At 31.6% G+C, this 26,627-nt stretch overlaps 5 protein-coding genes across 8 annotated transcripts; 2 read left to right on the forward strand and 3 right to left on the reverse strand.

Annotated features, from left to right (window-relative positions):
- Positions 1-1,705: 1,705 nt before the first annotated feature.
- LOC139995426 (ribosome biogenesis regulatory protein homolog) lies at positions 1,706-3,306 on the reverse strand. The gene is made up of 5 exons (XM_072018884.1): positions 2,992-3,306; positions 2,664-2,922; positions 2,284-2,585; positions 2,008-2,181; positions 1,706-1,939 (listed from the first exon to the last, which is right to left on the reverse strand). The coding sequence occupies exons 1-5, from the start codon at positions 3,138-3,140 to the stop codon at positions 1,804-1,806; spliced, it is 1,020 nt and encodes a 339-aa protein (XP_071874985.1). The 5' UTR covers positions 3,141-3,306; the 3' UTR covers positions 1,706-1,803.
- An 87-nt stretch (positions 3,307-3,393) lies between these two features.
- Positions 3,394-6,455, forward strand: Polr3h (RNA polymerase III subunit H). Of its 2 annotated transcripts, XM_072018951.1 has the most exons (6): positions 3,394-3,650; positions 3,735-3,918; positions 3,989-4,129; positions 4,202-4,323; positions 4,439-4,506; positions 6,164-6,455. In XM_072018951.1, the coding sequence occupies exons 1-5, from the start codon at positions 3,540-3,542 to the stop codon at positions 4,490-4,492; spliced, it is 612 nt and encodes a 203-aa protein (XP_071875052.1). In that variant the 5' UTR covers positions 3,394-3,539; the 3' UTR covers positions 4,493-4,506; positions 6,164-6,455. The 2 variants fall into 2 exon arrangements, with proteins under 2 accessions (XP_071875052.1, XP_071875040.1); XM_072018939.1 differs by lacking the exon at positions 6,164-6,455 and having other exon boundaries at positions 4,439-4,539.
- On the reverse strand, positions 4,508-19,527 carry LOC139995383 (uncharacterized). The gene is made up of 7 exons (XM_072018786.1): positions 18,443-19,527; positions 12,749-13,107; positions 10,433-10,726; positions 9,630-9,921; positions 8,598-8,793; positions 7,062-7,210; positions 4,508-6,386 (listed from the first exon to the last, which is right to left on the reverse strand). The coding sequence occupies exons 1-7, from the start codon at positions 18,537-18,539 to the stop codon at positions 6,238-6,240; spliced, it is 1,536 nt and encodes a 511-aa protein (XP_071874887.1). The 5' UTR covers positions 18,540-19,527; the 3' UTR covers positions 4,508-6,237.
- Positions 19,528-19,838: 311 nt separating this feature from the next.
- Arpc1 (Actin-related protein 2/3 complex, subunit 1A) lies at positions 19,839-21,918 on the reverse strand. 2 transcript variants are annotated; one of them, XM_072018834.1, is made up of 6 exons: positions 21,427-21,918; positions 21,097-21,357; positions 20,728-21,018; positions 20,466-20,644; positions 20,122-20,391; positions 19,839-20,042 (listed from the first exon to the last, which is right to left on the reverse strand). In XM_072018834.1, exons 1-6 carry the CDS (start codon positions 21,491-21,493, stop codon positions 20,004-20,006), a joined length of 1,107 nt encoding a protein of 368 aa, XP_071874935.1. In that variant the 5' UTR covers positions 21,494-21,918; the 3' UTR covers positions 19,839-20,003. The 2 variants fall into 2 exon arrangements, with proteins under 2 accessions (XP_071874935.1, XP_071874944.1); XM_072018843.1 differs by having other exon boundaries at positions 21,097-21,377; positions 21,427-21,917.
- Positions 21,919-22,976: 1,058 nt separating this feature from the next.
- On the forward strand, positions 22,977-26,561 carry LOC139995360 (uncharacterized). Of its 2 annotated transcripts, none has more exons than XM_072018781.1 (6): positions 22,977-24,925; positions 24,988-25,224; positions 25,301-25,674; positions 25,779-26,006; positions 26,072-26,249; positions 26,325-26,561. In XM_072018781.1, the coding sequence occupies exons 1-6, from the start codon at positions 23,150-23,152 to the stop codon at positions 26,355-26,357; spliced, it is 2,826 nt and encodes a 941-aa protein (XP_071874882.1). In that variant the 5' UTR covers positions 22,977-23,149; the 3' UTR covers positions 26,358-26,561. The 2 variants fall into 2 exon arrangements, with proteins under 2 accessions (XP_071874882.1, XP_071874881.1); XM_072018780.1 differs by having other exon boundaries at positions 22,978-24,925; positions 25,779-26,003; positions 26,069-26,249; positions 26,325-26,559.
- Positions 26,562-26,627: the final 66 nt, after the last annotated feature.

The following is a 26,627-nucleotide window of genomic DNA, read 5'->3' on the forward strand; positions in this document are numbered from 1 at the left end:
TCATGATCAATTCTCTGTAAAAAGTATATATTTACGTATATGTGAATATATAGGTTAGTAATTTCAAAGATGATTTGCTTTATCGCATGTAGACGTAATAACATTCGATTTTTCTGTATACAACTATACAGTAGTGTCGTGGTAACTGGCCAGGATTTTGCTTCGTTAACTGGCCGTCGGTATCCCCCCTCCCATTTTTTGCACTGACGTTGTGAAGCGAGTTCTGGAGTTATGTTTTGTTATGTAAAATAAATAGATGCGTCAGATATCTGTATTTCTCTTATGGTTAAAAGAGAAAAGAAATATCCTGGAAATATACCTTTCCAGATAATTGACCTGATAAGCATGATCAGAGTCATGCATGATCGAAAGTAAAATATTAGTCTAGCTCGGTTCTTGGTCTTAAATAAATAACAAAATCGAACTAAAATAATCAGCTTCTCGGAAAACAATAATTTGTGCTTAGCAAGTAGCATGGCGAATGTTTTTCTATCTTGCTGTAGAATGTTGTAGACAAGGTCCAATTTCGAAAATATGTACATATATGTATTACAGATACAGTTATGGTACCAAATTATTATTTTAGAATATATCGATTCTTAGTCGATATCGGAAAATTTAGCTATCTTCATATATTATAATTAAGCTACGGATTTTTATGCGTTTATGTGAAATTTAAGGATGCAAAGTTTACAGAATGCATGTATAATGATTAAAATTATAAAAAATATTCAAAGTAAACCATGTATCATAATAATTAATCAATGAAATAAACTATTTAGTTTTCATATTTTTTTAATTACGTTTACTGAAATATGGATTTGAACTAATATTGGATGTCAAACTTGACAGTATTGTAATCAAACAGGACACATGAGTTAGATAATGTATTTCCAATCTGAAATACATCATACCACTGTGTCTTCAACCATGTGCCCTTATTTCACCCGCAATAGTATACTACATTCTATAAGATTGATTATTTATAACTTTTAAATAATATAAAATAGAATATTGAGACCGCGATGAGTAAGTACGGTTGAGAATGAAGATATTAAAATGAAACATCGTAATTGAACGTAGTTATCATTTCAATTTCTATAGATTGCGCAAGATATCCTAATGCGTTTGTGTTTCGTTCAAATGGCATTGAACGTGTACACATGCAACATGCATGTATAAAATCACATGCGGGGTGGAACCCCTTACTGATTCTAGGGCAACCAGCTTTCGCACTTACCCTCCCTTACACCCACTACCAGGTTACCTCGCCCTCTTGACTATCCCGAGTCGATATCTCGTGCTGCTTTTGACCTTTCACCTTTTTCGCGTTACCCTGATTCTGTGACCAAGGGACAACCTGCCTTATCGACTTGTAATGTTACTCGTTCATTTTATTCGCGATTCATTATACTTCACCCTTGATTAATTTTATTTTTATGTATGCACATATGAATTTTATACCTTGACTATATCTTCTTCTTTTTATATTTTTTCTGCAGCTTTTATTAATTTTTTTGGTAAAGAGAAGACGAATAACGTATTTTTGTCATATTTTAAAACCATTTTTATTTAATATTAGGTGATAATTTAAGTCTTTAAAAAATGATATTACTTGTCGGTAATGTGATAATAAATTCGAGTTATTTATGGAATGTTAATTTCAAAACTATTCTTTAGGAATTACTTAGGAGCTGACACAAAATTTTCGTATTGGTATTATTTATTTCAAGATATTTAATACTATGTTTTTTAAGTTACAATAACGGAAGTTAGAGTGATTGAAATTGTACCAACAAATTTTTATCTTCGTTTTCTACCTCCAACTTTATGCTTCATATTCCGTTGTCCTTTACCTGCTTTCGGTTTCTTTACTCCCTTAGCTTTTGCTCCCTTTTTATCTTTTTTCTTGTCTTTTTTTACTTTAGCTGGCGTTGTCCTATGAAATACATTCAATTACAATCTTTTCTATATTAATAAATCTTGTAAAAAAATGTGAAAATTTACTTTGGTACAGAGAAATCTTCACGGAGAATCTTAGTGTTACTCTTCAGAATATTGTCTACCAGATTGGTATTGCGTTTCTTCTCTTCCTGTAAATTTTTGGGAATTTCTTCTGCTTTCCTTTTCATACCTGGAACTTGCTTGGCTATACCCTTCGCATCTTTTTCTTTTGGTAACCTATATAATATCATAGAAATTTTATATATATTTTATATAAATTTATATTAAATACATAACTATATTATAATTAATGTTTAAATGATACAATATGAAATATACCTATCTTGGAATTTGCCAAGAGATGCTGTTGATGTACGTGCAATAGTCATGGCTTGTGAAAGTTGTTGTGAATCAGGAAAATGTTCCCTGGTAGGAAGTCCTACCTTTGGAATTTTTATATTTTTTGCCTTGGCAATATTACGCAGTCTTTGTAATTCATTCTTAGACTTTCTTTCTTCCTTTGCTGTCTTTGCAGCTGCAAATGGATCTTCCATAGCTTTACCTTCATTATTAACTTCTACCAACCACTCCTTCTGTTCTATGGCTTTGTTACGTTTATAACCAAAAGTAGGTATCCATTTCTACAAAAATATTAAGATATGATAAATGCTTATATCAATAAGTTAAAATTTATTTCAAAAGAGTACCTGTATACTTACCTGTAGTTCTTCATCCCATTTAAGTTTAGATTTGCTTTTTCGTTTAGTTTTGATACCTTTCTCTTTAGCAAATTGTTGCCATTTTGTCAAAGGTTTTGGTTTCGGGATTTGTCGAGCTCGTGGTAATACAAATTTCTGTTTGGGCAATTTTGCTACTATTACCTCATCAACACGTTCTATTGGAAGTTCCCATATTTTATTAATAACTATTTGCACGTTGTCCCTTGTTAAACTTTTCAGATATTGTTCGGTCTGTGATCTATAAAACATTAATTAATATATGCAGATCATACAAAAATAAAAATGATAGAAAGGCTTTGTAGATTACTTTAATGCTTTTAGGTCCACAGTATTATAATCTAATGCTAAAAGAGTTCCTAAGTCTGTCTCAATTTCCACATCTTTATTTACTTCTGTGGATTTACGTGTATCTTTTTCCTGAGTGCTGTTTTCTAGAATTGAATTTACGACATCCATCCCATCGGTTGTTCTTTTATTTTAGATTCTAAATGATCTACGGTAGAAAATTTTCAATTTTATCTTCGTTTTAATCACAAATAGTTTTATTTTTTATTTATACTACATCTGTCACTATAAATATACGACAAAATACACGAAATGAAATATGAGAAGTCTTTCTTGTTCTGCACTTCTTCGTCTTAAAGCACGTGCGTTAAAGGTTATGTTGACAGTAATGCAGTTTTTCTCGATGCATTCGTAATGGTAGTTTACCTTCTTTAAAACATGCAAAGTCTATGACAGGAGTCATGCTTCCAGATATTTATTGAAGTCAGAAGATAAATATTGTGTTAGTGAAACAATATATTTTTTTTAAATATTAAGATTTATATTTTAGTCGTTTTATCATATATAATAATGTTTGTCCTCGCGGAATTAAAGGACACAGTTAGAATTCCACCATGGGAATTCAAGCGAAAATTAAATGATGCTATTACAGATGAACTTAATAGAAAATTAGCTAACAAGGTAAAATTTCATAATTTCATTTAAATATTTGCATCCAAATTTCACCAGTAGAATTAGATAGAATTATTAATTTATTTGTTCAAGGTCTATCTTGATGTTGGCCTTTGTATTGCTCTTCACGATATTACAAAAATTGAGGAATCATATATTTTTCCTGGGGATGGTGCATCTCATACCAAAGTAGTATTTCGTTTCATTGTGTTCCGTCCATTTATGGAAGAGATATTAATAGGGAAGATACGAAGCTGTAGTGTTGATGGTGTTCATGGTAATACTTAGAGTAATATTAATGTTTACTTCAATTTATGATTTATTTACCATAAAAACGTTGTTTACAGTAACATTAGGTTTTTTTGAAGATATCGTAATACCACCTAATAAATTGCAACATCCATCAAGGTTTGATCAAATAGAACAAGCATGGGTATGGGAATATGATACAGGAGATGGTCAAAAGCATGACTTATTTATGGATGCAGGTAAATCACTTTAAAAACTTTGATTGCTTCATGAAACCAGAATACATAAAATAATAAAATTGTAAACTTTAGGAGAAATTATACGATTCAGGGTAATAAGTGAAACATTCACAGAAGCATTACCTACGGGACCAAATATGTCTGGGGAGACTGAAAAATCGGAAGCTAAAACTACATCTCCATATACCTTAGGAGTAGGTATTTATACTTTAGGTGTATGATTAAGATATTGATTATTAATCATATATAAATAATAATATATTGCGCATTATACTGAAAAATAATGGTTATTTTATTTTTGTATTATAGGCTGCTATTGATGAGCCAGGACTTGGACTACTCACTTGGTGGGAAAATACCTAAGAGTACAAAAATAAGTTCAGATCAATAAATTTTTATTTCACAGCACATTCCATCATGTTATCATATATCACTCTTATAAGTTACATCCATGACTTGCGTCACATGCGACCTGACCTCAGATAGAATTTCGACTGTGCGGATATATTTTATATATTTAGTTTTGATTGGTAACAGAATTATTAACCGCATATTTGTACAATATATACAAAGACGTTATGTGCTAAACATGTGGTAACACACAAAAAATAATTTCAGTTCGGTCAGAAATTGAGTTAATGCTAAAATGTTACGCAGAAGTTATTCGGTAGTATGAGTCTGAACATAAAAACATTGCAAAACATTGCGGCGTAAAATTCTCTTTCAATACCTTACATGTTGACTTGGATCATTAGTGTGTATCTGACACTGATTCGTTTTAAATAACCGTCGAAATATAGTTAACAGTATTAAACACGTAAAATACGTTTTTTTTTCTATATTGCGATATATCATTACATTTAATGAAAAAACAGTGGGAACTTAGCTAGATGTAAGCCTTAAATATAGGAAACATTAATTACATGACAGCAGAATATACATAGGTAAAATATAAGTTAAAAACGTTTTTTTCTTTTTCTAAATAGTACATACATGTGCAATGATCTTTAACGTTTTTTTTTCTCTTTTTTTTCATTCGTTTATTTAGCAACACATCATCGAACAAATGAAAAACTCGCAGGATCGTGATATCTCGTAAAATAAAAGTTCTCGTTAACACGTAACCGGAATGTTTTTCTGTACTCTTTTTTCGTTTCTTTTATCTTTTTGTTTTAATCACTTTATTGTGATCGTAGCTTGCTTATTATACCTTTTTTTCTCTCAAAAAAAGCAACGCGTCTAACGCGTTGATAATTACGCGCATCCTTAAAACGTTGAAGCAGGTTTAAACAACGCTCTAAACATATGTATATAGTCAAAGTAGAACAACATACGTATAATAAAAATTTATCACAGTTCTAACTGTTGTTGAGTCTGTCGTGTCATCTCGTCGTACAATGTCTACGTCTTTTTATATATCTTTTTTTTCATTTCTTTTCTTCGTTTTAACGAGAACCTACTATAATTAAACTGTCTCTTCGTTTGCTTCCTGTTTTCTGTTTTCTCTATTATCAAGCGGCGACGTATGAAACTCCATATAAGATATCGATTTATCGAGAGGTGCATAGTTTTCTGTATTTTCTTTTTTTTCCTTGCATTTCTTTTTTTACATATTTTTTTTTTCAAATGCGTTTCGACGAAAGATGCAAAAAAGGAAAAAGGAAAGAACAAAACGAATCGAACCGCATATACGATTCGATCAGAAGTTCTAGCATCGGCGAGAAAGGAGTGCGATTCATATAGGAGCTCTGGTGTATTAAAAATGTCTACGCGCTATCTTAGTGTTAACATGTCTGCATGTTTTTAGGGCTAGTGTTTTTCTTTTTTTCTTATATATCCTTTTTTTTTCATTTTTTATATCATTTGTCATTACAAGAGAGAACAATAATTTGCGGTACTGCTTGTGTATGGACGTCAATTGCTTCTTTCCTATCTGTATCCGCATCGTCTCCTCCTCTCGTAGTCAGTACTCTTGTTCGTTCTAAATATTGCTTTACGTGAAACATATTTTTATGTTGTCGTCTCGTTCTATAGGAATTGAAACGTTTTCTGTGTGGAACGCAAAGGAATTTGCTGGAGCTGTTGCCCTGCTCCCAACGAAGCGCCATTTATTCGATGATTAAGCAGCGCGGTAGGTGTTCACGCAAATAATCGAACAGCTCTTGAGACGTTCCTGGACAATTAGTTAACTCTAGCTCGTGTAAATGTCGAAGCTGAATCAAGCTCGATAATCCGCTACTTGTGAGCAATGGGCACCCTGTGAAAAATTTATGTGCTTTAATAGAAATGAATTTTTACTTTTTCTTCTTTGTGAAATAGTATAAATTATATAAAAAAGTTTATGTATACAAAGAGATAAATTTTTGAAAGATGACCATTTTGATGACCATTGATCCATGATTCAAATTTCTTAACTTCTTAATTCTTTTGAATACCTTTTTTTTCTTTGTGGAAGAATGTAAAATTTTTCATCAATAATTTATACATATTAGATTGTCCGAAAAGTTTCTTTCGTTTTATAAGGAAACAATAGACGCACATTGTTTTTTGTTTTATATTAGTTTATTGAATTATGCACGAACATAATAATAGAAATAGAACGAAATGGATCATACCTAATTCAATAAAATAATATAAAACAGAAATTGTTGTTCATCCATTATCGTCTTATGAAACGAAAGAAACTTTTCGGACAACCTAATAGAAATAGATAAATTTTTGAAAGGTAAATTTTAATACTTTTTAATTGTTTGTGAAATATTATAAGACCATTGGTCAGTTATTTATATGTGAAAAAAAGGGTAAATGTTTGGAAATAACATTTGTTCAATAATTGTTCATTTTTGAGAAAGGGGGGACGGTGAAGTTTATTTTTTAAATTTCGACATGCAATGTAGGGTGACATATAGAGCAGGCTTTAGGTTGATCTTACCTGCTACGGAGAGTACTTGTAAGGATTTCATGCCGCACAAGTGCTGAAGTCCAAAGTCTCTAAGTAGTATGCACCATCTCAAGAACAATGCGCTCAATGATCCCATTGTGGAAATGTAGCCCACGCCTATATCTGTGATATGCACACATCTACGCGAGGTGAAGAAAGAAAAGTTTAACAAACTATTCGCTTCGACTCTTCTCTTAATATAAAGCTTTGTAATTTTTTCATTTTTTCGCTTCTTTTCGATTCATATTTTTCATGATATCATTCTTTCCTAGAAATGAACCTTTATCCTTATATCTTAATCTAATTTCTAAATATAATTATTTATAATAATTATATCTAAATTATGGATTTATCATAGATTTATAGATTGAGAAATCTATAACTGCAACACATTATTATTTCACTTTCTAAATTAAAGATTATATGATATTATTTCACTTTCTAAATTAAAGATTATATGATTACATAATTAGAAACTTCAAAATAATAAAGGAAGGATCTATAATGATCAACGATGTCTTCGCCAAATTATTTAATGATCGTTTTCTGTTCATCGTAGATTCCTTAACGTCTCCATTTAAGACAAATTGGCATGAAAACGAAGCCAAATCATTCGAGTCCAAGTTCGAAAACGACATACACTCCTATCCATAAATCATTGAAAGTTTATTAGTACATATATTTAAGACAGAGACAAATGAATTTTGTAATTACAAAAATGAAGTTGACAAGTTTATAAGTCGTATGTATTGAAAGAAAACTAAATTATACTATGTTTTGAAGATATTATTAGAAATCTATTTTAATAAATATTATGTTTAGGATTAACAAGTGGCGGACGAATTATGGACAAGTGTGTATAGTTGATAAAAGTAAAAGATATAATGTATGGTGCTGTATATTTTAAAAAATGTATCCTATAGTGTACTATTCGAAAAACAAGTTCCAGAAATTTTTATCAACATAAATCATTTGCAATTTGAAGATCAAGGTGTTTGGATGTGACTAATACATGTGATGAATATCATCAGTTAGAACTTCACTATATCGCTTAGAATAACTGTACATTCTATATATATATATATATATTATCTCCTACAGCCAGCCGATTTGTTGCTAGATTGTTAGTCCGTCTCCTTAGGCGTCTGAATCCATCGACGATCGCTGATTCATGGACGTATTGCACAATAGTTGATCGTAAATAGAATGCTCGTTAACGCGTTTAGTATGTAGAACATGAATGGATCGTACGGATTCACCGCGGTGGGTCGCAGTGTCATTTAGCGCGATTTAAAAGAAGAGTTAAGAAAAAGAGAAGTATACCTCTTCATTTTCGTCGGTTGCAGCTAAATGCCTTTTCTCTTAACTCATTAGAAACCAACATTGCAATCTTTTTCAACTGATTTACATTATTGAATATTTAATGTTCTGCTTAACATATTCTTTATTATTGTTTTTTGTACGAAACTTTAATTATTGTAGGACTTAACATAAAAAGGGATCCAACATTTTTTAAATAATTCTCACCTGTCCAATGTGAGCTCCTCTAAGTGATTCAGATCACAAGCAATGTACTCTAGGGCCGCGTCGGTGATTCTCGAGCACCAACTCAGATCCAACGAACGAAGCCTGGATAAGTTTTCTGCTATCAATTCAACGCCATCATCTGTTACTTTACTGCATCCAGACAGCGACAGGACAGTCAGATTGGGCAAGGAATGTACTGGAAGATAAGACAGAAAATGAAGAGTACATTATACACTCTCTAAGATTCTTCTTTCTTTTTTTTTTTTTTTAATCTTTTTCATTAACTTATTACAGAGAAATACGAAACTACCATATAAATAACAACATCTGGTCGTTGTCCTCGAAGTAGCTACGTGTACTCACTTAGAAGCATGAGTCTGAGCTGTTGCTGACAGCTTGAAAGCTAAATAAAGCGGTGTTCCTTAATTCTAAATTTATAATGGTCGGATGCGTGCACCACCTGACTTAATTTCACGGTATCGTCATCAAGAATTATTTCTACCTGGATCCTAGCAAAACGATGTTGCAACTGTCCCGTTTTACGCGACGTTAACGTCTTGAGTTATGTTGGAGTATTTTTTACTATACATATACAACGAAGACACCACTATAATAACTAACATGATAACTCAAAGACTAATTAGTACCTATTCTTATTATATCCAAACACGTTATAATATCAGACACCTCGAGTGTCTTCAATGGAAGACAATTTGTCATTTTATTACAGCAGTGAACATTGCTCAACGTTTTATTGTTATATATGTCAATTTTTCAATTTTTATTTTTTTTTCATATTATAGTAAAACATAAATAACTAAAAGTATGGATATTGTATTCAAAAATAACTTTTCTTAATATGACGCTCTTTTATGTTATATTGATTTTGTATTACTAAAATACTCCAAATGAATATTTGCTCCAATTTTTATTTAAATTTAATTAATTAATTGAAAGACATACGAAATGTCCTATTCGAAGCAAAGTATGAATAACATTGCAACGCAAGATTTCAAAACAAAGGCATCTTACCAATATTGACTACACCATGATTAGTGAGTTCCCAGCAGGATTGCAGCCTGAGGATACTGAGGGAGCTACTTTGAGTGGCGTGGAAATATCCAAGAGCGGCATCGGTTACATGGTAAGCCTGCAACGAGAACTCGTAGAGACTCGGCAGCAATTGAGCGACAGCACCGACAGCTTCATCGGCCACATTAATACAATCCGACAAGGAGAGCGATACTATTCTAGGTGTCAAGCAAGTCCACAGGCCGGCTTCTGTTATCTCGTTGCAACCAGCTAATTCCAGCTCGAACAACGCCTAAAAATATAAAAACATTAGAGAAACTTCTACTCCCTCTTCCCTTAATATCTACTCATTAATTTACTCTGTATCTAATAAATGAGTGATATAAAGAAGAAAAGAAAGAAAATAGTAGCTTGTTTGAAAGCTTTGAAAACAAGAATAAAATGTAGTAGTTCATTTTGGTTTGTACAGAATGTTTCAAATATTTTTGATTTTTCGACTTTAGAAGTTGGGAAAAAATGACCTTGAAAGAAAGTTTATCACCAATATACTTTTTATTAAAACTTACTTAACCTTTTTCATTGTCAGTTTTTAATATAACATAAACGAGACATTTAGAATAAAAAATTTTCATTTCTGAAAGAAAAATTCAATTAATTCTTGCGTACTATACATCAATAAAAATCTGTTGTAACTTTAATCTGCAATCAAAAGGTAATAATGTTCATTTTTTTAAGTGAAATATTTATGGTCTTTAAATTTAATGGTTGTTTTGTATTAAGGAAAGTTATATGTATGTATATACCTGTAAATGATCTAAAAGAGCTTCAAGTCCCCTGTCAGTAACGGCGCAACATCTAAGCGATAACGAATGGATATTTCTCTGCGCTAATGGGAATCCGTGCGTCAGTTCCGGGATATCCTCATCCGATGCGCCAAGAAGAACCAACGAATGAAAGCCTCTTCTAACTAAGGAGGCGTAAAGCCGTGTGCGTGAACTAGAAGGCATGGCACGCACCTCACGACACCTCACCACGGGCACTAAGCCTGCCCAGAGTCGAGGTCGCGCATAAAGTATATCTCGCCATCTTAAGCACACCTGTAAATCACCGAATCGTTACATTTTTGTATATTTTTAGAAATATAAAATTTCAAGAATAGAACATTTTAAAAATATAAAATATCAAAGATGCAAAATTTTAAGAAATTGAAATTTCAGAAATGTACATCAATGTTGAAAAATTCACGAGTACTCGATTTGCCATGGAATAAATTAAGAATCATGGAAGTGGAATCTCAATGTTCTTAGATTTTCCGTTTTATATTTAGGTATGCAAGTTATTCTAGAAAACCTTTGCCAGGATGATTTCATATGTTTGTAACAACTGCTTAATAAAATATTTATGAATGCGCACGCAGTGTTTCCATTTTTAATCGAGGTACGCTGGCAAAGTCTACGTAGAACCCTGTGGGACGGACATCCTGGAATAGACGTCTTATATAAAAACTGCATCAAGATTGAATCAATATTAATATACCGTTCAAAGAAAGTGGGGTAACATCTGTTTAAATCTTAAACAGTATTGTTAAGAGACTTTTCCTTTCATCCTACCATGTTAGAGCGTCTAAATAACTAGATAAGTTATATTATGTATTTATAGATTTATATATGCTTATTGTTCTGTTCTAAGCAGATAAGAGAATCACAACAATCAATGTTTACTGTTCCAAGGAGAATAGAATGATGCTTTAATTTTATGACATGAATCCTTAACTCTTAACTGGTATCGTGAAGTTATAAGTGATCCTCTCAACAGTTGGGACTAAGTTACTTAATTCTAAAATACTTTATGCTTTTTAAAACACAAAATAGATTTAAATATCCTAAAATTAAATAATCTATCCAATTAAAATTTAACAATTTAATTTAATAGACTATCTAAACCAATATTAGAACCAGAATCAGATAACAGTTAAGAACCTTGTATAAGATATATGCAAGATCGTATATCAGTCTAATCTCCCGTGAATGATCATTTGACCAGTATGAAAAGGCTTCTAATACTATTATTTATAATTGAACAGCGTTTCCAAACATAAATCAGTAAATCAGCACGAGTCCACGACGTATGTGTGTACACAACTCGATAGCCAAGAAGTCTGACATCCGTTGCTAAACAAATATGTTATTTAACAAAGCATCTCGTGACAAGACTTTCCTTAATCACAAGTGATTTATTTTACGACCAAGAAGAATCATCTTGCACGACCGTGAAAAGATTATTATCTAATCCACATCGTCAACCCTTACTATCTTCAATTCCACGGCGAATCAATGCCAAGAATTGAGGATTGAGCGCATTCTACTTTTCCAATAGAATTAAAAGCTTCGGTAATATATAGAGTGCAGCCAAAAGTATTATGGAAACAATATTATACAAGAGGATTCCGTATATAAAATTAAATTAGTAGTATCAAGTGAAATTTTTTCATCCGAGAATTAATTTTAGGGTCAAGAGACACTATAATACCCATTACTTTTCTATACAAAATCTGTACGACTTTTACGAGTAGTTAGATTCAAGAAAGTACAGTGGATAGTTTCATTAACAATACTTCATTTCGTCAATAATAGTAAAATAAAATTTTAGCTGTCCACAGTTTACTTATCTGAGCCTAAACTCACATTATTTGAACTGAGTACTATAAGTAGCAGAAAAATCAGCGAACTTCTACTATACAAATTCTCCTTATAAACTGTATCGCACGTAATAAATTCTCAAAATCCATTCTCTTCAATACTGTGCCTTCAACTATTATTCTACGTTTTTGATGTACTTTCGCATAGGGAATCACTTTTTGTCCTATGTATGTCATACAGTATTTTATACAATCCTCTTAGCTGCTCCCAAACAAAACAGGTAGAAAAGAAGATAACAAAGTATGTATCAGGTATTCAGTGCAAGCGCCATTCCTCTTGGTTGTATATTCTAGTGTAATTCTGTCAACCGAACTTTTCTTACTTCTTACTGAGGATGGAACATGTTAAAAAAAGAAGAAACAAAGATGAGTACAAGTCTGTTGCAAGTTTGATTAATAACGATCGTTTAATCGTTGGCACCTGAGCCAAAATCCTTCTCTCGATGGCGGTGAAGTAGAGAAAGAATTTACTGAGGAAATGATCGTCTTGCATCAGCTGATCCCACGTGGTGGGCGCAACGTATCCACCCGTTCCACCGCTCGCCAACGGCACATTCTTCCCTCGATTTCTCGATATCCTTGCTCTGCTCGGTGTACCGACGTTGCTCAGGCTCTTGTTGTTCACTGAAGGTATGTTGCTCATCGATGTTGGCACGCTCCTGCTTGGCTTTTCCGGGGTTGCGTTCGCATTATTCGCGCTCTGCAAATTCGTGTACGGAACACCACCGCTCCCGCAGAACACATGCGTAACGCGTTCCATGACGCTCGCCTTTCCCCCACCTGAAACATTCCCATGGTTTATTTAAACATCATCTTTTGTTTCAATTACCAATTGATACCTAATACGTTTCAATAGAGATTGTTTAATATTCAAAACAATAATTGTATTTCTTTTATCATTAGGTTTAGGATTAATTTCTTTTCATTTATATTATGTATTACATGTATTAATTATATAAATGATATTTTATTTATTATATATTATGTCTTAAATGATGATTGCAGAGGAGAAACATTATAAGTCACGTTTACTATTTGTTATAGCAAAGTAGTTAAAAAATTCAATATATTTTCAATCAATTCTATACCTCTTATCAAATTTGTTTTTATTTCCTTTTGGAGTTTCTTTATTCTCTTAAAAATTTGCAAATCGTTGCTTCTTCTATACTTCTGACTTCTATAATGCTTTGTCAACTAACATTTTAAAATTTTGTCAATATTAAAAATAAATAAAATTTGGAAAATAAATATAATAGAGAGTAAAGAATCTATTGAAACGTTTTATCCTGAGTGTCCTAAGATGGTTTTTACATCCAATATTGTTATGTAATAGTCCATTTGGGTCAAACAGGCGATTAAATGGGATGATTAAGAATGACCAGGAGTTAAATAATTTATGAATTGCTTGATGACTTCTAAAACTTTTATTATCATAGTCATTTGGAACAATGTAGAGGAAATATCGACTCGATAAAGCTGAAAGTTGTTAGGTTTCAGAAGACTCCTTCATGTTAAAGGCTTTCGTAAATTCCTCTAAAGAAATATTTACTTTCTCGATTATAAACACTCATAATCGAACATCTGTATATGAAACATTCGTTTACAGGAACAGATCTATGTTGTTCATGAATATAAATATCCACGATGTTTGCCTGTAAGTCAAATTTAGGATGAACTATCCTTTCAATGATCATTGATTTACAGAGAACTCCATGAAAATATTTTAAATTTATCAATTTGAATAAATCATAATCACCTCTATCAAATATATTACAAAAGAATTCAAAATAATTCTTTTCTTCTATTGAAAAAAATTGATATCATATTATCAATAATACAAAGGTGTTCTTTGTCTAAAAAAGGATTCCGTATCGATGTTTATAGAAATAATCTAAAACATGAACTTCTTTCAATGACCAAATAGTTCTTCGATTATTCAAGTAATATTTTTAAAACAATCTATAAGTTGAAATAAAGTACAATTATCTACATTAAATAAATTGTCATAAAATAGCACTTACATACGAAAGAATTCCTTTTTTCTATTATAAAAATATTAAAAATAGTATGTGTAGACAAAGGTATTTAAAACAAGTTTCTATAGCCAATATAATTTTTAAAGATCCGTGCGTGTAATGAGGACTGGAGAGCATATCTTTAAAGGCTTTTCTGTAAAGGTAAACTTGCTGCGAAGATGCGGCAAGTTATTTTCGTTTTATTTTCGAACTGTATGTCCCATTTGGCTCCGAGTACATCTCTAATTCCTGTCTCTATCTCTCTATCACATGGCAAGCATTTTTTCCCCGCGAATTGTGCCCACCTACGATTAACACGTTGATTGTTACGGTGATGGTCGCAGTCGGTATACTACGGATTTATATGTAAATTCACGGTTTTATATGTATAATAAAAGAAATGGAACTTCAGCAAAAAATTGTTTTACCTGCTAAATAATATAGAGACTCCTATACTCTGGATATTTCATACATTTTTGTAAATTATTCATATTCTGTACATTATTGCACTTTAAAATTTCTTATGAATGCGTAAAACTCCACAGTCTAATCATCCGTGAACCACGTTACTAAATTCTTTAAAATAATTGGTACAAGATAAATCTCATAGGTTAACAAATTTTCAACAATATGAATGATTTAAATAATGTTATCAGAAAAGAATGCGCGAATATAATATAATTTTATATTGTAATGTATGGAGATATTGTAATTAATATAAAAATTAAATGTTATGTTGTAACATATTTCAATCAATTGCGGCTTCCAGAGAAAAATATATAAACTTTATGTGGCAGTCAACGTGTTACATTACAATTCTGCTCTCTTATCCAACTCATTTATCGAGCAACAATAACGTATCTCGCATCACATCTATTCTATCGCGAGATGTAGCTCAATCGATAAGTTCATCGAATGGTAGTTTCACCGGTATTCACAATCGAAATAATGTATCGAATAGATTGTTGAAAAATGTTTCCGATTCGAATAAAATTCGTTGCAGCGTGACAAAAATTTTCTACACACCACGACACTTCAAATTTATAGCCAGTATTGATCAGTTCCACGTGTAATGTAAATAGATATTCCCTACTGCAGAAATCTTTATTGAGGACATGAAAATATGGAGATTTTTTAATATTTATTGGTCCAATTGTCTTTAATGTAATTATTCGTTTTTCAGATGGCGAATTAACAAGATGTAATATGAAAATTATTACAAATGTCTTGTACAACCTTTTATTTTCTTCTCTATGTTAAATTTAAACATAAAAGAAATTTTATATTTATAAAATGAATATCATTTGACTCAGAGAAGTTTGAAATTATATTAATACGATAATTTTATGATATAATGACAGGTAACTATGTATCTATATAGAATTACAATAATTTTATATTAATTTAGAAAAATAAGAAAAGCTATATTTCATTTCAAATATAGACGTACGACAAACAAAATTTCTAACCTTAACGATCTCAGAGAAATTCCTTCACATTCATATAATATAATTTATAATAATCTAAACTTCGTAGATAATCAAAATAAAAAAAATAGAGAATCGAATAAAGTTTATCATCTAATCCTAGTTTATTTTCTTGCAGCATCTAAATTTCATGAAAAAAGATTAAGAAGATGGTTTTGGGTTTTTGTTTGAAGAAACAAAGACGATCATGCGATGATACAGTAACGAATGATTAATTGTTTGAGAGGAGGGGTTTGGCTGATCTGCCGCAATTTTATCAGTCGTGCAGGGGCTCTGGCGGCAATCCAGCCGCCACGGTGATTACCTATTTTACGCGTTAAAATAAATCTCTTGCTCTGTCGCGACTTCTCGGCCGTATGAAAACCGGCATGCGTACGCTGCCTTTTGTCTCCCGGATTCCCATTCAAGCAAACCCGATGCTCGGGCTCTCGTGTTCGTCAGACACGACAAATCGCCGATTCACCGATATTTCCGGTCCGTGAATCGTCGACCTAGTCATGTCAATCGATATGATGTTCTCGTGCTAACAATTAACCACAATTAACAACAGTTGAAATAAATTCAGGTGTCACGTTCAAACTATACAATGCCTGATCATTTATGATTACATTATTGTTGCCTCTACAATAGCGCATGAAATCAAACGAATTGAGCAAATATCTGTAGAAACTTTTTATGAGTATGTTATGTGTTATACGAAACATTTTGAAATGTAATTAGTATTGTAACGAGGCGTGATTATGATAATTGTATTGATAAAGTTTGGAACAAATTTGAAAGTGTATATGGATGCTACAAGATATTTAATGTAAATATGTATTTCACAGAGATTACAAAATTATTTAAACAGTTAATTATACATTATATTAATAAGCCATGATATTCAGTGCAGTCATCTTAACCTCTTATTATATATTTAATATGGCTATTTATGCTGTATATTAATTTTTTAATAAATATATTTTTTACATACTTTTATATTATTTATATAATAGTTTATTTTTTAATTAAAAGTACATTTTAAATATATTTTTTGTACAATATAATACACTACATATATAGCTAGAATGTTTCATTATTAACTAGTCATTGTTAATTTCAACAGTTTTTAGAAATTGATATTAAATGTATATCTAAAATAAACAAATGTATCAGATATTCATATTCTACTAGGACTCAATAGAAAAGACTAATACTCGAGACTAATACTTCTTAAAAATATACCTCCATTAGTAAATGTAATTATATTAGTATGACTATAGTTGAGATGATTAATATTCATATACGAATGATAGGAAACCAGGATAAGTTGCAGTTAAATACATATTTCAGCTGACAATGATCCAACATCTTTGCCATATTTTTCAACGATACACGAGGCCTAACAATGTCTTATTAAAATTTAAGCTCTAGTTTTAGATACCAGATTTCAGATATAAGTATCATAAGGTTAACCTCTAAATGAGATTCAAAAATAAACCTCGTTATCCATAAAAAGTACATAAAAAATATAACGTTGTAAAGGTATAAATTACATTGAAAAGATTAATAAATTCGTAAAAAATATCATAAAAAGAAAAAACACACAAAATTTAAGACGAATGATGTATGTATGTATGTCTTTCCCAGATTTTCAAGCAAATGGAAAATAGAATGCAAGGTAAAAGATTACGAGATGGTTAAGTTCTACGTTTGCACGTGCATGAGGACGAATGCTATTGATTCCATTGCAGTTCAGATTGCGACTAAAAGCACTTGGTGGCCGCTTTAACGAGCGTTCCGGAGGAAGATCGCCGGTGCAACACCGAGCATACGATGTACCGGGTAATATTGTACAATGCAGAATTAAGAAACGTTGCTCAAGGAGCGGTTTGGGGTTGCGGTTTAACAGAAATCAATTGGTATTTGTGATTACGCAATAATGGCTGGTCAAATTCGTCGATCGCCCCGCTTCGGCGACCGTTTAAGATTCCAGCACGATGAAACAACGAATAAAAAGGGCAGGAAGAGAAAGAAAATTAATTGGTAATAACATTCTGTCGAAGCTCTCTTTAAAAGAATTGACGATTATGAATTATTTGTTTAAGTTAGGACGAAGCTAGACAATTCCAAATTAGGTATCGATTTAAAAATTATTCTCGAGCCATTCACATGAAGGATAAAATAAGTTACAAGGTGCTTGAAATAATTAGAGGATCGTCTTTACCCGAATGAGTTTATTGCTCAGCAAGTTATTGAATAGCTTGAAAGCTTGGTAAATACCATATTGAATTGTGTATTTAGTAGAAACGTTAATAATTTAAAAAATAAAAGATACAGAACGTTAATAATTTTAAAGATGAAAATCACAAAAAAATGTTTTTGATTGTATTTCTCATTTCTTGATAATGTATTAAAAATTCATGTATTTCAATGTTAACAAATACTTTTAAGAATTTCAGAACGACTCGGTTGAAAACAAATCACATTTAAATACTCTGTAATTCCTTAATCTCTTCGATCAGTCCATTTTTCCAAATTCCTTAAATACATAAGCGAGGTATGATTCCTCTAATATCTTCAAGTTCTATATCGTACTATAAGAAAAAAAATAATGTTAATTAATTCACCAACCATGATGTTTAGACGCTCTTAGCCCCAGACCGTTGATTCTTTTGGTCAACTCGGCGCTGGCTCTTTCGACGACCCCCTGCGCTGATATCGAAGACATCTCTCAAGAAGCGGAGGCGCACTCCCTTTGCTCAGCCACGACTTGTAGTCAAGACAAGTAGGGACGCATGTGACCGTGGTTGAAACGTTTCATATTCGACAGCCACGGAAACAAAACTCAATCTTCGAGTTTTACACGGTTCCTCTACCACTCTCCTGTTTTTTCCTGCGTTTCGGTTCTTCTTTTTGCGTTCGCAACGTCCAGCTGCTTTCACGACAATAACGGGTTCCTCCAGCACATAAGGTCAATCGTTAATTCCATGAAAGTTGTTCGATTATAACGTTCAACAGCTTTCTAAATTTATCAGGTGTATCAGCGCGCGTAGCCAAGGAGAACGAAACGCAACCCTTCGAGATAGCTCGTCGCATGCGGCGAATCGATGACGGAACGTTTTGCTGGAAAGATCTATTTTAATCGACAGCTCGTGACAGTCGCGTGAACCGTTTGACGAAAGATTTATATGTCAGAAAAACGAAAGGGGACGATAGTTCAGAACGAAGAAAAAGAAGTGGAAAAAATAGATAATTACGAAGATACGTCACGATATGATATAAGTATACGTTTGACGACTAATATTCTTCGTATAAAATGAACAAAATATCACGTTCGTTGATCACGACTCGAGTTTATGTAATAAACTTGACCACCTCACTAAAAACTACAAATGATAGAATGCTTCTTCAACACTAGCTGTCGAATCGATAAGCATCATCGGCACAGACATTTCTATCGACGATGATCTGGTTTATTCGCGTCTAATACATCCCCACAATAGTCGTCGAAATAATTGAACGCGCCACTATATCCGTTTTCCGTTCGTAGAGCACGATGTGCACTATGCACACAGCTTTTCACCACGGTGCTTCTCTTTCTTTCCTTCTCTGTTTATGTACCAGTCATGATACCGAGCGAAAAACAAAGTTAGAAGGTGGAGCTGCTGCAACGGGCACGGTACATGGGGGTGGTTTGTGCGAGACTGAATCGATATTCGCGCTGAACTTGTCCGGCTGCCCCCCACTCGAGTCGCACGAGACCGTGTGGTTTCCAGGCGCGAACCAACCTTTTACGCCTGACAAACAGTGAACCAACGTACTTATCGGGTCGCCTGCAACTATGCAAACCAGTCGACGATCCGAGATGAGCATTGCATTGATCGCAACAGTGTGTAGGATGACGTAAGGAGGAGGTAGAGGAATCTAGCAAATGCGATTTGACGCTTTAAAATTTTAAGTTTAAATTAAAGTTGTGGATCACAAGGCAAGGAAATCATATTAATTTATCTACACATGTCGACAAGTGTTTAGCTAAAAATATAATGTATTTTGTATAGGAGTAATTGATATAATTGAAGTATTAATGAGAAATTGTATATTTTCTTTCGTTTCGTTTCAGATTTAACATTTATACATCTTTTCAGTTGATGTAATATCTTCCGTCTTTCTTTGATATAAAAACAGATTTTACTTATGCTATCTTGAGACCAGCAATAGAATTCTCCAGAAGCTAAATTAGAAATTAAATTGTTAGCATATTTGTATTGATTATATAGATGTGAAAGAAAAGGTACAGAGATAAGGTTTACCTTGAGATCCCAAACTACCAATTGACCATCTAAACCGCTCGTACTAAATTCATTATCTGATACTTTGCGCACACAGTTGATCGTATTTTGATGTATACTATCTAAGGCATTATCGTTCGTGTCGGTTCTCGCTTGGCGATCTAACGATTGAAATTTACGCATAGCGGACAAACCAGCAGCCTCTTTTTTCTGTGTGTTGTCTAATTTTGATACAAAATATAGTTGACCACTATCGTCTATAGAATAAAGCATAGGCATACAACTATGTCCCTAAAGGAATTATTTAATTCGTGAGTTATATATTTATAATGAAAATTGTCGCAGTTGAAAATATAAATAAATACCACAGCGACAATGGAATTGGACCCCATCCAAACACAACATAAAAATGGCAAATGCTCTGTATATAATCGTATAACAGCATTTCCTTTAGTAGCATCTGCAATGCAAATTGATGAATTGTGTGCTACCCAACAAATTTTATTGCCACAAGGACTAAATGCAACAGAGTGTATCCAACCTCCTGGGTATAAATAGAAAAGAAATGATTAATAAATATGACAATAAGATTTCATTAGCATTGTAATAAAAAGAATACTTCTCTACCTCCATTGGGAGTATTCTGGAATTCGGCAAGTAATGTTCCTAAAGTATTACTGTGACCCCATGGACCATTACCAGGTGCATCTTCCATATCACTAATAAATGCACTAAATACACGAACTTTATAATCAGTGGATCCAGCAACCAAAACTTTATTATCTGGGTGCCAATCGACTGTAGTTACAGTGGACCTTAATGGGCGTTTTATATGCTTACATTGCCACCAATTGTTTTCAGAAACAAAATAACAAACAGCTATTACTCTACCTCCAGATCCAACAGCAAATTTATTTTCTACGGAGAAGGAAGCAAGCAATTTTTCAGCTTACATTTATTCAAACCCAAATCAACAACACTTCAGCTGGCTCATACCTAATGGTGACCACTTTACACATGTTGCTGCACGATTTATTCTTAAAAGTACCCATGCGGGATTCCACTTTCCATCCCCTTCCTGTGTCCAAACGTATGCATTCTTATCTGCGGAGCATGTTACTATTCGATTGGTATTCGGTGCCCAATCAATACCCATAACATGCATATCATGTTCCTGTAGATTCTGTAACAATTTCCAACCACTCGACGTGCGTTTGTAAACTTGGATCTCATTGTTATTTGGACAAATGGCCACTTCTGTAAAAAATATATTAACTCTGATCATTGATTGGCAAAGGTACTGTACGCGTCAAACAAATGTCAAACCTTTTTTGTCTTTATTCCAAGCATGACAGCTGATAGCGTCAACACCTAAGTTATGAACTTCTGTCATTTTGTATTATATTTTTTACCTGAGGAATTCAATAAATTTTACATACGATATCTATGAATCACCACACATAACCACATAAAACGGGTGCGGTCACGTATGTATTAATGTTATGACGGCCCTCCTATACTCGCCACCAGAGGGATGCACATCAAACACACAAATCTCGAAAGTCTCCACTCTACTTCAACCTTCACTTTACTCTTGTCTCTTTACTCTAACAATCATAGTTTTTCTAATTCCAACATCTGACCGATCTAATAAACGGTCTTGTTCAGTAGTCTTTTACTTTTTGACTGACGGACGAGATTACTTATGCTTACTAAGAGGCTTCAAACGAAACATGCTTTTCTTTCTTTTTTCTTTTCCTTTTCTTTCCTTCCTCTTTCCTTCCTATCATAGTAGAGATTGTATACTTGGGTTAATTTCATGTACTAACATGATGATATGATACATAGATATGTTCGTGCAGGGATTCGTGTTACGATGCGTTCATACGTTTCACGGTTCACTTTGTAAACACAAAAAAACAAGAAAGGAACTCAAGTACAATTAGTTTAGCTTTGCGAAAACAACGAACATACATGTAGTAATATCATCATGTTTATATATAAAGCTAACTCAAATATAAAAAGTAGTAAAAGTACCTTCATGAATATCTCGGAAACTAACGCCAACCAGTGTTTATATAGCGGTATATATAGTTGCACAGAATCATGTTATTGACGACATAGTTGAGAATAAAATTATATAATTATCATTTATTATATGTAATCATTAGTTCAGTTTAATTTACCTATGAACGCAATCAACTTCCTATATAATATTAATATTCCATATATTGGTAGTTCTGAATTCGATTATGGATATACAATTGTTCTTTATTCAGTTTATATAAAAGAATACATTTATGTATGTATATTGATGTAGAACATTACAATGTATTTCCACGAAAACGTTTTGTTTATATGATATATGTATATGTAATAAATAAAGTCTTTTAAAAAAATACTATAAGCTCGATCGATTCAGATATCGATAAATACATTGCGGGAATCCCATTACTACATGTTTAGTAATCTTAATATTTTGTAGTTTGTGAAACAAAAGAAGTCTTCTAGTTAGTGATCCCTTGTTTTAAGAGAAGTATCATTAACTATCCACATTTTGATTTTTGTAAGTTATTGTAACAATAATTATTATATTATTACATATTTGAACAAAGTAAAAAGTATAAGTATCTAGAAGAGAAAATTTCTTCTCTAATAAAAATTTAAGTTTACTTTATATATATATAATTATATATTATTATATAAATATATATATTATTTAAAATTTATATTTCCCGATTTAGATAAGAATTACATTAATGATTAGATAAACAGTTTGAGGAGTTAATTAATATAATAGTAGAAGATAGACAAGTATGTCTTGTTGAAATAAATAACAAAATAAAACATAATTTTTATATATATTATAATTTTTATTGTTTGATATTTTGTAGGTATTAAAAGATTGCTGATGTTAAAAAGTCATCTTTACTTTATAAGACAGAAAGATTTAGAACAAAGATTATTTAAAAGTTGAAAAGAACTTTTGAAAATATCCTCATTATATATATATTATAGAAGTATTAAAATCTAAAGTTACCAAAGAACAATGGATGTAGGTGAATGGATATTGTCCAATTCAAATATATTTTCAAGCCAGTTTGATTTAGATAATAATCATATGAGTAGTAGCTCAGAAAAAACGGTTCCTGAAAGTTATATGTATCCATTATTTTCAATATTAACTAATGTGGAATTACATATGGATACATGTAACACTGATAACAATCATAACACATATGCTATGTCCAGTAGAGAAAGTTTGGAGAGTAATGATAATGATTCAAATAATAATTTAGATTTTATTCACAAGTCTCAAAAGCAGACAGATATAATTTCATTATCTCAGAGTGGTATATATAAAACAAAATCTATAGAATCTTTGAGCAATCCATCATTAAGTGACTCTAACGATTACCAGATTACAAAAATAAGAGAGAAAGCTCATCAAATATGTACACTTCTGCCAATATATAAATATGATCGTGTGTTTGAAATTTTATATAAAAATCGTTATGCGGAGAATTATATAGAACTTAGTTTGTGGGATTTATTACCAATGAAAAGGCCAGCAATAAAAATTTCTTCTAATATGAAATTCGTAGATGACAATTCTGTCAAATGCAAACAGATGTTTTATCACAATGATTTATCAATACAGCAAAAACATGTTCATGGGAGAGAAAGAACTAATTCTATGAAACAAATAAATGATCTATTAAGCATGCAATATTCATCGAATAATTCAAATACCAAAAATAAGGAGACTGTTCTACAAACAAGGTATACAGGGAATAATAGCAAGAATTATGGACAAATATTACATGATTATATGCAATATTTGAGTAGTCAGGAAAACATTAAGAAACAGAAATTATCTGCCATATATAAACAGAAACAATTAAAAAATCCAACAAAAATGTTAGAAATATCAAATGATGATTTAAGAAATATAAAACCTTACAGAATAAATCTTGGTGATTCATCATCTACTAATAAAAGAAATGTTATTAGGACAATAATTTCACCTAAAAATACATCGCCTGATATATCACCACGTTCCAAAAGCACATTGTGTGATACTGTAACAAGTGATGTGTCAGTTGCAGTAACAAAATCACAAGATTCACTTGAAAACATAGAAGTAAAACCATCAACTTCTACTGGAATTTATTCTACACAAAATACCAAACATGTGTTTGGAGGTACTAGAAAAAAAGATATCAAATTTTTGGAGAAAACTAGTGAGAGCAAAAAAGATATTGATATAATAAATACTAGAATACCTCTAAGGATGGAACTGGATAAAAGATTAGAATTTATATTTCCCGATTTAGATAAGAATTACATTAATAAACTATGTAGAAGATATTCAAATACAGATCTTAGTTTAGATAAACAGTTTGAGGAATTAATTAATATAATAGTAGAAGATAGACAATTATGTCCTGTTGAAATAAATAGCAAAATAAATCAGGAAAAAGATTATGATATAGATGAAAAACATAATTATTTAAAAGAAATTTTTCCTAATGCAGACCCTGCATATTTAAAAAAAATTATAGTACAAACAGCTAATGATCCTGCTAAATTAGACCAGTTCATAGAAGATCAATGCAAATGTCCTACTTATCTAACAAAAGATGAAAAAATAAGACGAATGCATATTACAGAACAGCAAATGCTATACATTCAAGAATTTGATGTGAAACAGTTTTTGGAAATCTATCCATCTCCACATACATATTTCGAAGATCCAAAAAGAAAGCATGAATACAATACCGATGCACTTGAATTTCTGAAATATCATTTTAATAAATTTGAGGTATATATGTTAAAATATAATATGTCACTTGCGATATATAAAGCATTATTTGAAATTTGTAGGTGGAAACTTTAATGAATGTATATAAACAGCATAATTATCACTTAACTATAACTGCAAACGCTTTAGAGAATATGGAACCAGATAAAAAAACAAATTATACAACCATGTGGGAAAAAACTCTATCAGATGATATTCCTTTATTGCATGAATGTGCATTTATAAAACATAAAAATCGTATTACAGAATATCAAAAAGAATTAAAAAAAAGAGAAGACGAAGAATTTGAGGAGTTACAAGTAAGTTATATTATAATACGCGCTAAAAAATGTTATACACTGAAAAGAAAATATCATTTTTTTATTTGTTTATTAGAAAAGAAATGAACTTTTAATATGTCAGTGTTGTTATGTAAAATGTATACCATCTAAATGTTCAACATGTGATGATGGTCACGTGTTTTGTAATTCATGCATTGTACGTGGAACTCAAGCACAAATTGCACAGGGAAATGGGCATGTTCCATGTTTTGTAGATTGTGATGGAGAATTTAGACTTTCAACTCTTCAGAAAGTATTAACACCAATGCAATTTAGTACATTTGTTCGTAAGAAGCAAGAAAGAGAAGTAATGTCTGCTGGAATCCTAGGTTTAGTTTCATGTCCGTTTTGTCAGTTTGCATCTATACCTCCCTTAAGAGATAATGTTTTTAAATGTCTTAATCCCGAATGTATGAAAGAATCGTGTAGGTAAGTTCGATTCAAAAAGATACAATAATTATACTTACCGAATTTATATTATGAGAAAATTTTTCATTTCTACCATTATTATGCACTGTTATATTTTGAAATAGATTATGTAAAGAGGTAAATCATATACCGCTTAAATGCTATGAAGAAAAGACTGAGAAAGCACGTTTGTTTTTGGAAGAGAAAATGACAGAAGCACTTGTACATAAATGTCACAGATGTAGCCGTCCATATTTTAAGGAGAATGGATGCAACAAAATCACTTGTGTCTGTGGCTGTATAATGTGTTATCTCTGTGATGAAGAAATTACTGGATATAGGCATTTTAACTAGTATGCATCACATAGAAATTGTTTAATTTAGAACCTATTAATTAATAGAAATATTTTATTACCAGCGGTATATGCCCATTAACGAGTGACGATTATTCGTTAAATGCTGCAGCAGTTCAGGCAGTTGCCAAGAAAACTATGAAATACATAAAAGAAAAGGATCCGAATATAAAGATAAATACTGATATTGTTTCCCCAAATATACAATACAATTACAGTGAAGCTAATAATCAATTAATACAGGTAAGATGTTAGTTTCATGATGTACAATTATAATGTAGCTTTATTGATATTAAATACTTCTTATTTACTTTATAGAAACGAGTAAACAATATAACAAGATTTTCTTAAGCGATATATAAGGTATATATAAGGTTTCTCTGCAGAAAAAGATTAGTTTTGTGTAGCTATATTATAATTCTTGTTTCATGTGTTAAACATTTGTAAAACTTGAAAGAATGATATAAGTACATTTAAGTTCTATTATACAAAAGTTATATTCTGATATTTGATTGAAATTGAAAATTTTTGTTAACAGTTGTTGAAATTTTATTTGGAATTGTCTAATATTTGACAATTTTGGTAGAGGTAATATACAAACGAGATAGAAATACAACAAAT

The sequence above is a fragment of the Bombus fervidus genome, chromosome 2 (genome assembly GCF_041682495.2).
Source record: "Bombus fervidus isolate BK054 chromosome 2, iyBomFerv1, whole genome shotgun sequence".
In the NCBI taxonomy this organism is placed as follows: Eukaryota; Metazoa; Arthropoda; class Insecta; order Hymenoptera; family Apidae; genus Bombus; species Bombus fervidus.

What these genes read in the sequence shown, in the direction of transcription:
- LOC139995426 (XM_072018884.1), bottom strand. Translation starts at nt 3,140, where the DNA reads ATGGATGTCGTAAATTCAATTCTAGAAAACAGCACTCAGGAAAAAGAT. An exon ending in GTGGACCTAAAAGCATTAAA is followed by an intron (nt 2,923 to 2,991) that starts GTAATCTACAAA and finishes AATGTTTTATAG; the next exon opens with ATCACAGACCGAACAATATC. An exon ending in GAAGATTTCTCTGTACCAAA is followed by an intron (nt 1,940 to 2,007) that starts GTAAATTTTCAC and finishes TGTATTTCATAG; the next exon opens with GACAACGCCAGCTAAAGTAA.
- LOC139995383 (XM_072018786.1), bottom strand. Translation starts at nt 18,539, where the DNA reads ATGTCTTCGATATCAGCGCAGGGGGTCGTCGAAAGAGCCAGCGCCGAG. An exon ending in AAGAGCGTCTAAACATCATG is followed by an intron (nt 13,108 to 18,442) that starts GTTGGTGAATTA and finishes GGAATGTTTCAG; the next exon opens with GTGGGGGAAAGGCGAGCGTC. An exon ending in CTCTTTTAGATCATTTACAG is followed by an intron (nt 9,922 to 10,432) that starts GTATATACATAC and finishes TTATATTTTTAG; the next exon opens with GCGTTGTTCGAGCTGGAATT.
- Polr3h (XM_072018951.1), top strand. Translation starts at nt 3,540, where the DNA reads ATGTTTGTCCTCGCGGAATTAAAGGACACAGTTAGAATTCCACCATGG. An exon ending in ATAGAAAATTAGCTAACAAG is followed by an intron (nt 3,651 to 3,734) that starts GTAAAATTTCAT and finishes TATTTGTTCAAG; the next exon opens with GTCTATCTTGATGTTGGCCT. An exon ending in TAGTGTTGATGGTGTTCATG is followed by an intron (nt 3,919 to 3,988) that starts GTAATACTTAGA and finishes CGTTGTTTACAG; the next exon opens with TAACATTAGGTTTTTTTGAA.
- Arpc1 (XM_072018834.1), bottom strand. Translation starts at nt 21,493, where the DNA reads ATGACAGAAGTTCATAACTTAGGTGTTGACGCTATCAGCTGTCATGCT. An exon ending in TGTAAAGTGGTCACCATTAG is followed by an intron (nt 21,019 to 21,096) that starts GTATGAGCCAGC and finishes CCTTCTCCGTAG; the next exon opens with AAAATAAATTTGCTGTTGGA. An exon ending in CCAATTCCATTGTCGCTGTG is followed by an intron (nt 20,392 to 20,465) that starts GTATTTATTTAT and finishes TAATTCCTTTAG; the next exon opens with GGACATAGTTGTATGCCTAT.
- LOC139995360 (XM_072018781.1), top strand. Translation starts at nt 23,150, where the DNA reads ATGGATGTAGGTGAATGGATATTGTCCAATTCAAATATATTTTCAAGC. An exon ending in TGTATGAAAGAATCGTGTAG is followed by an intron (nt 25,675 to 25,778) that starts GTAAGTTCGATT and finishes ATTTTGAAATAG; the next exon opens with ATTATGTAAAGAGGTAAATC. An exon ending in GGATATAGGCATTTTAACTA is followed by an intron (nt 26,007 to 26,071) that starts GTATGCATCACA and finishes TTTTATTACCAG; the next exon opens with CGGTATATGCCCATTAACGA.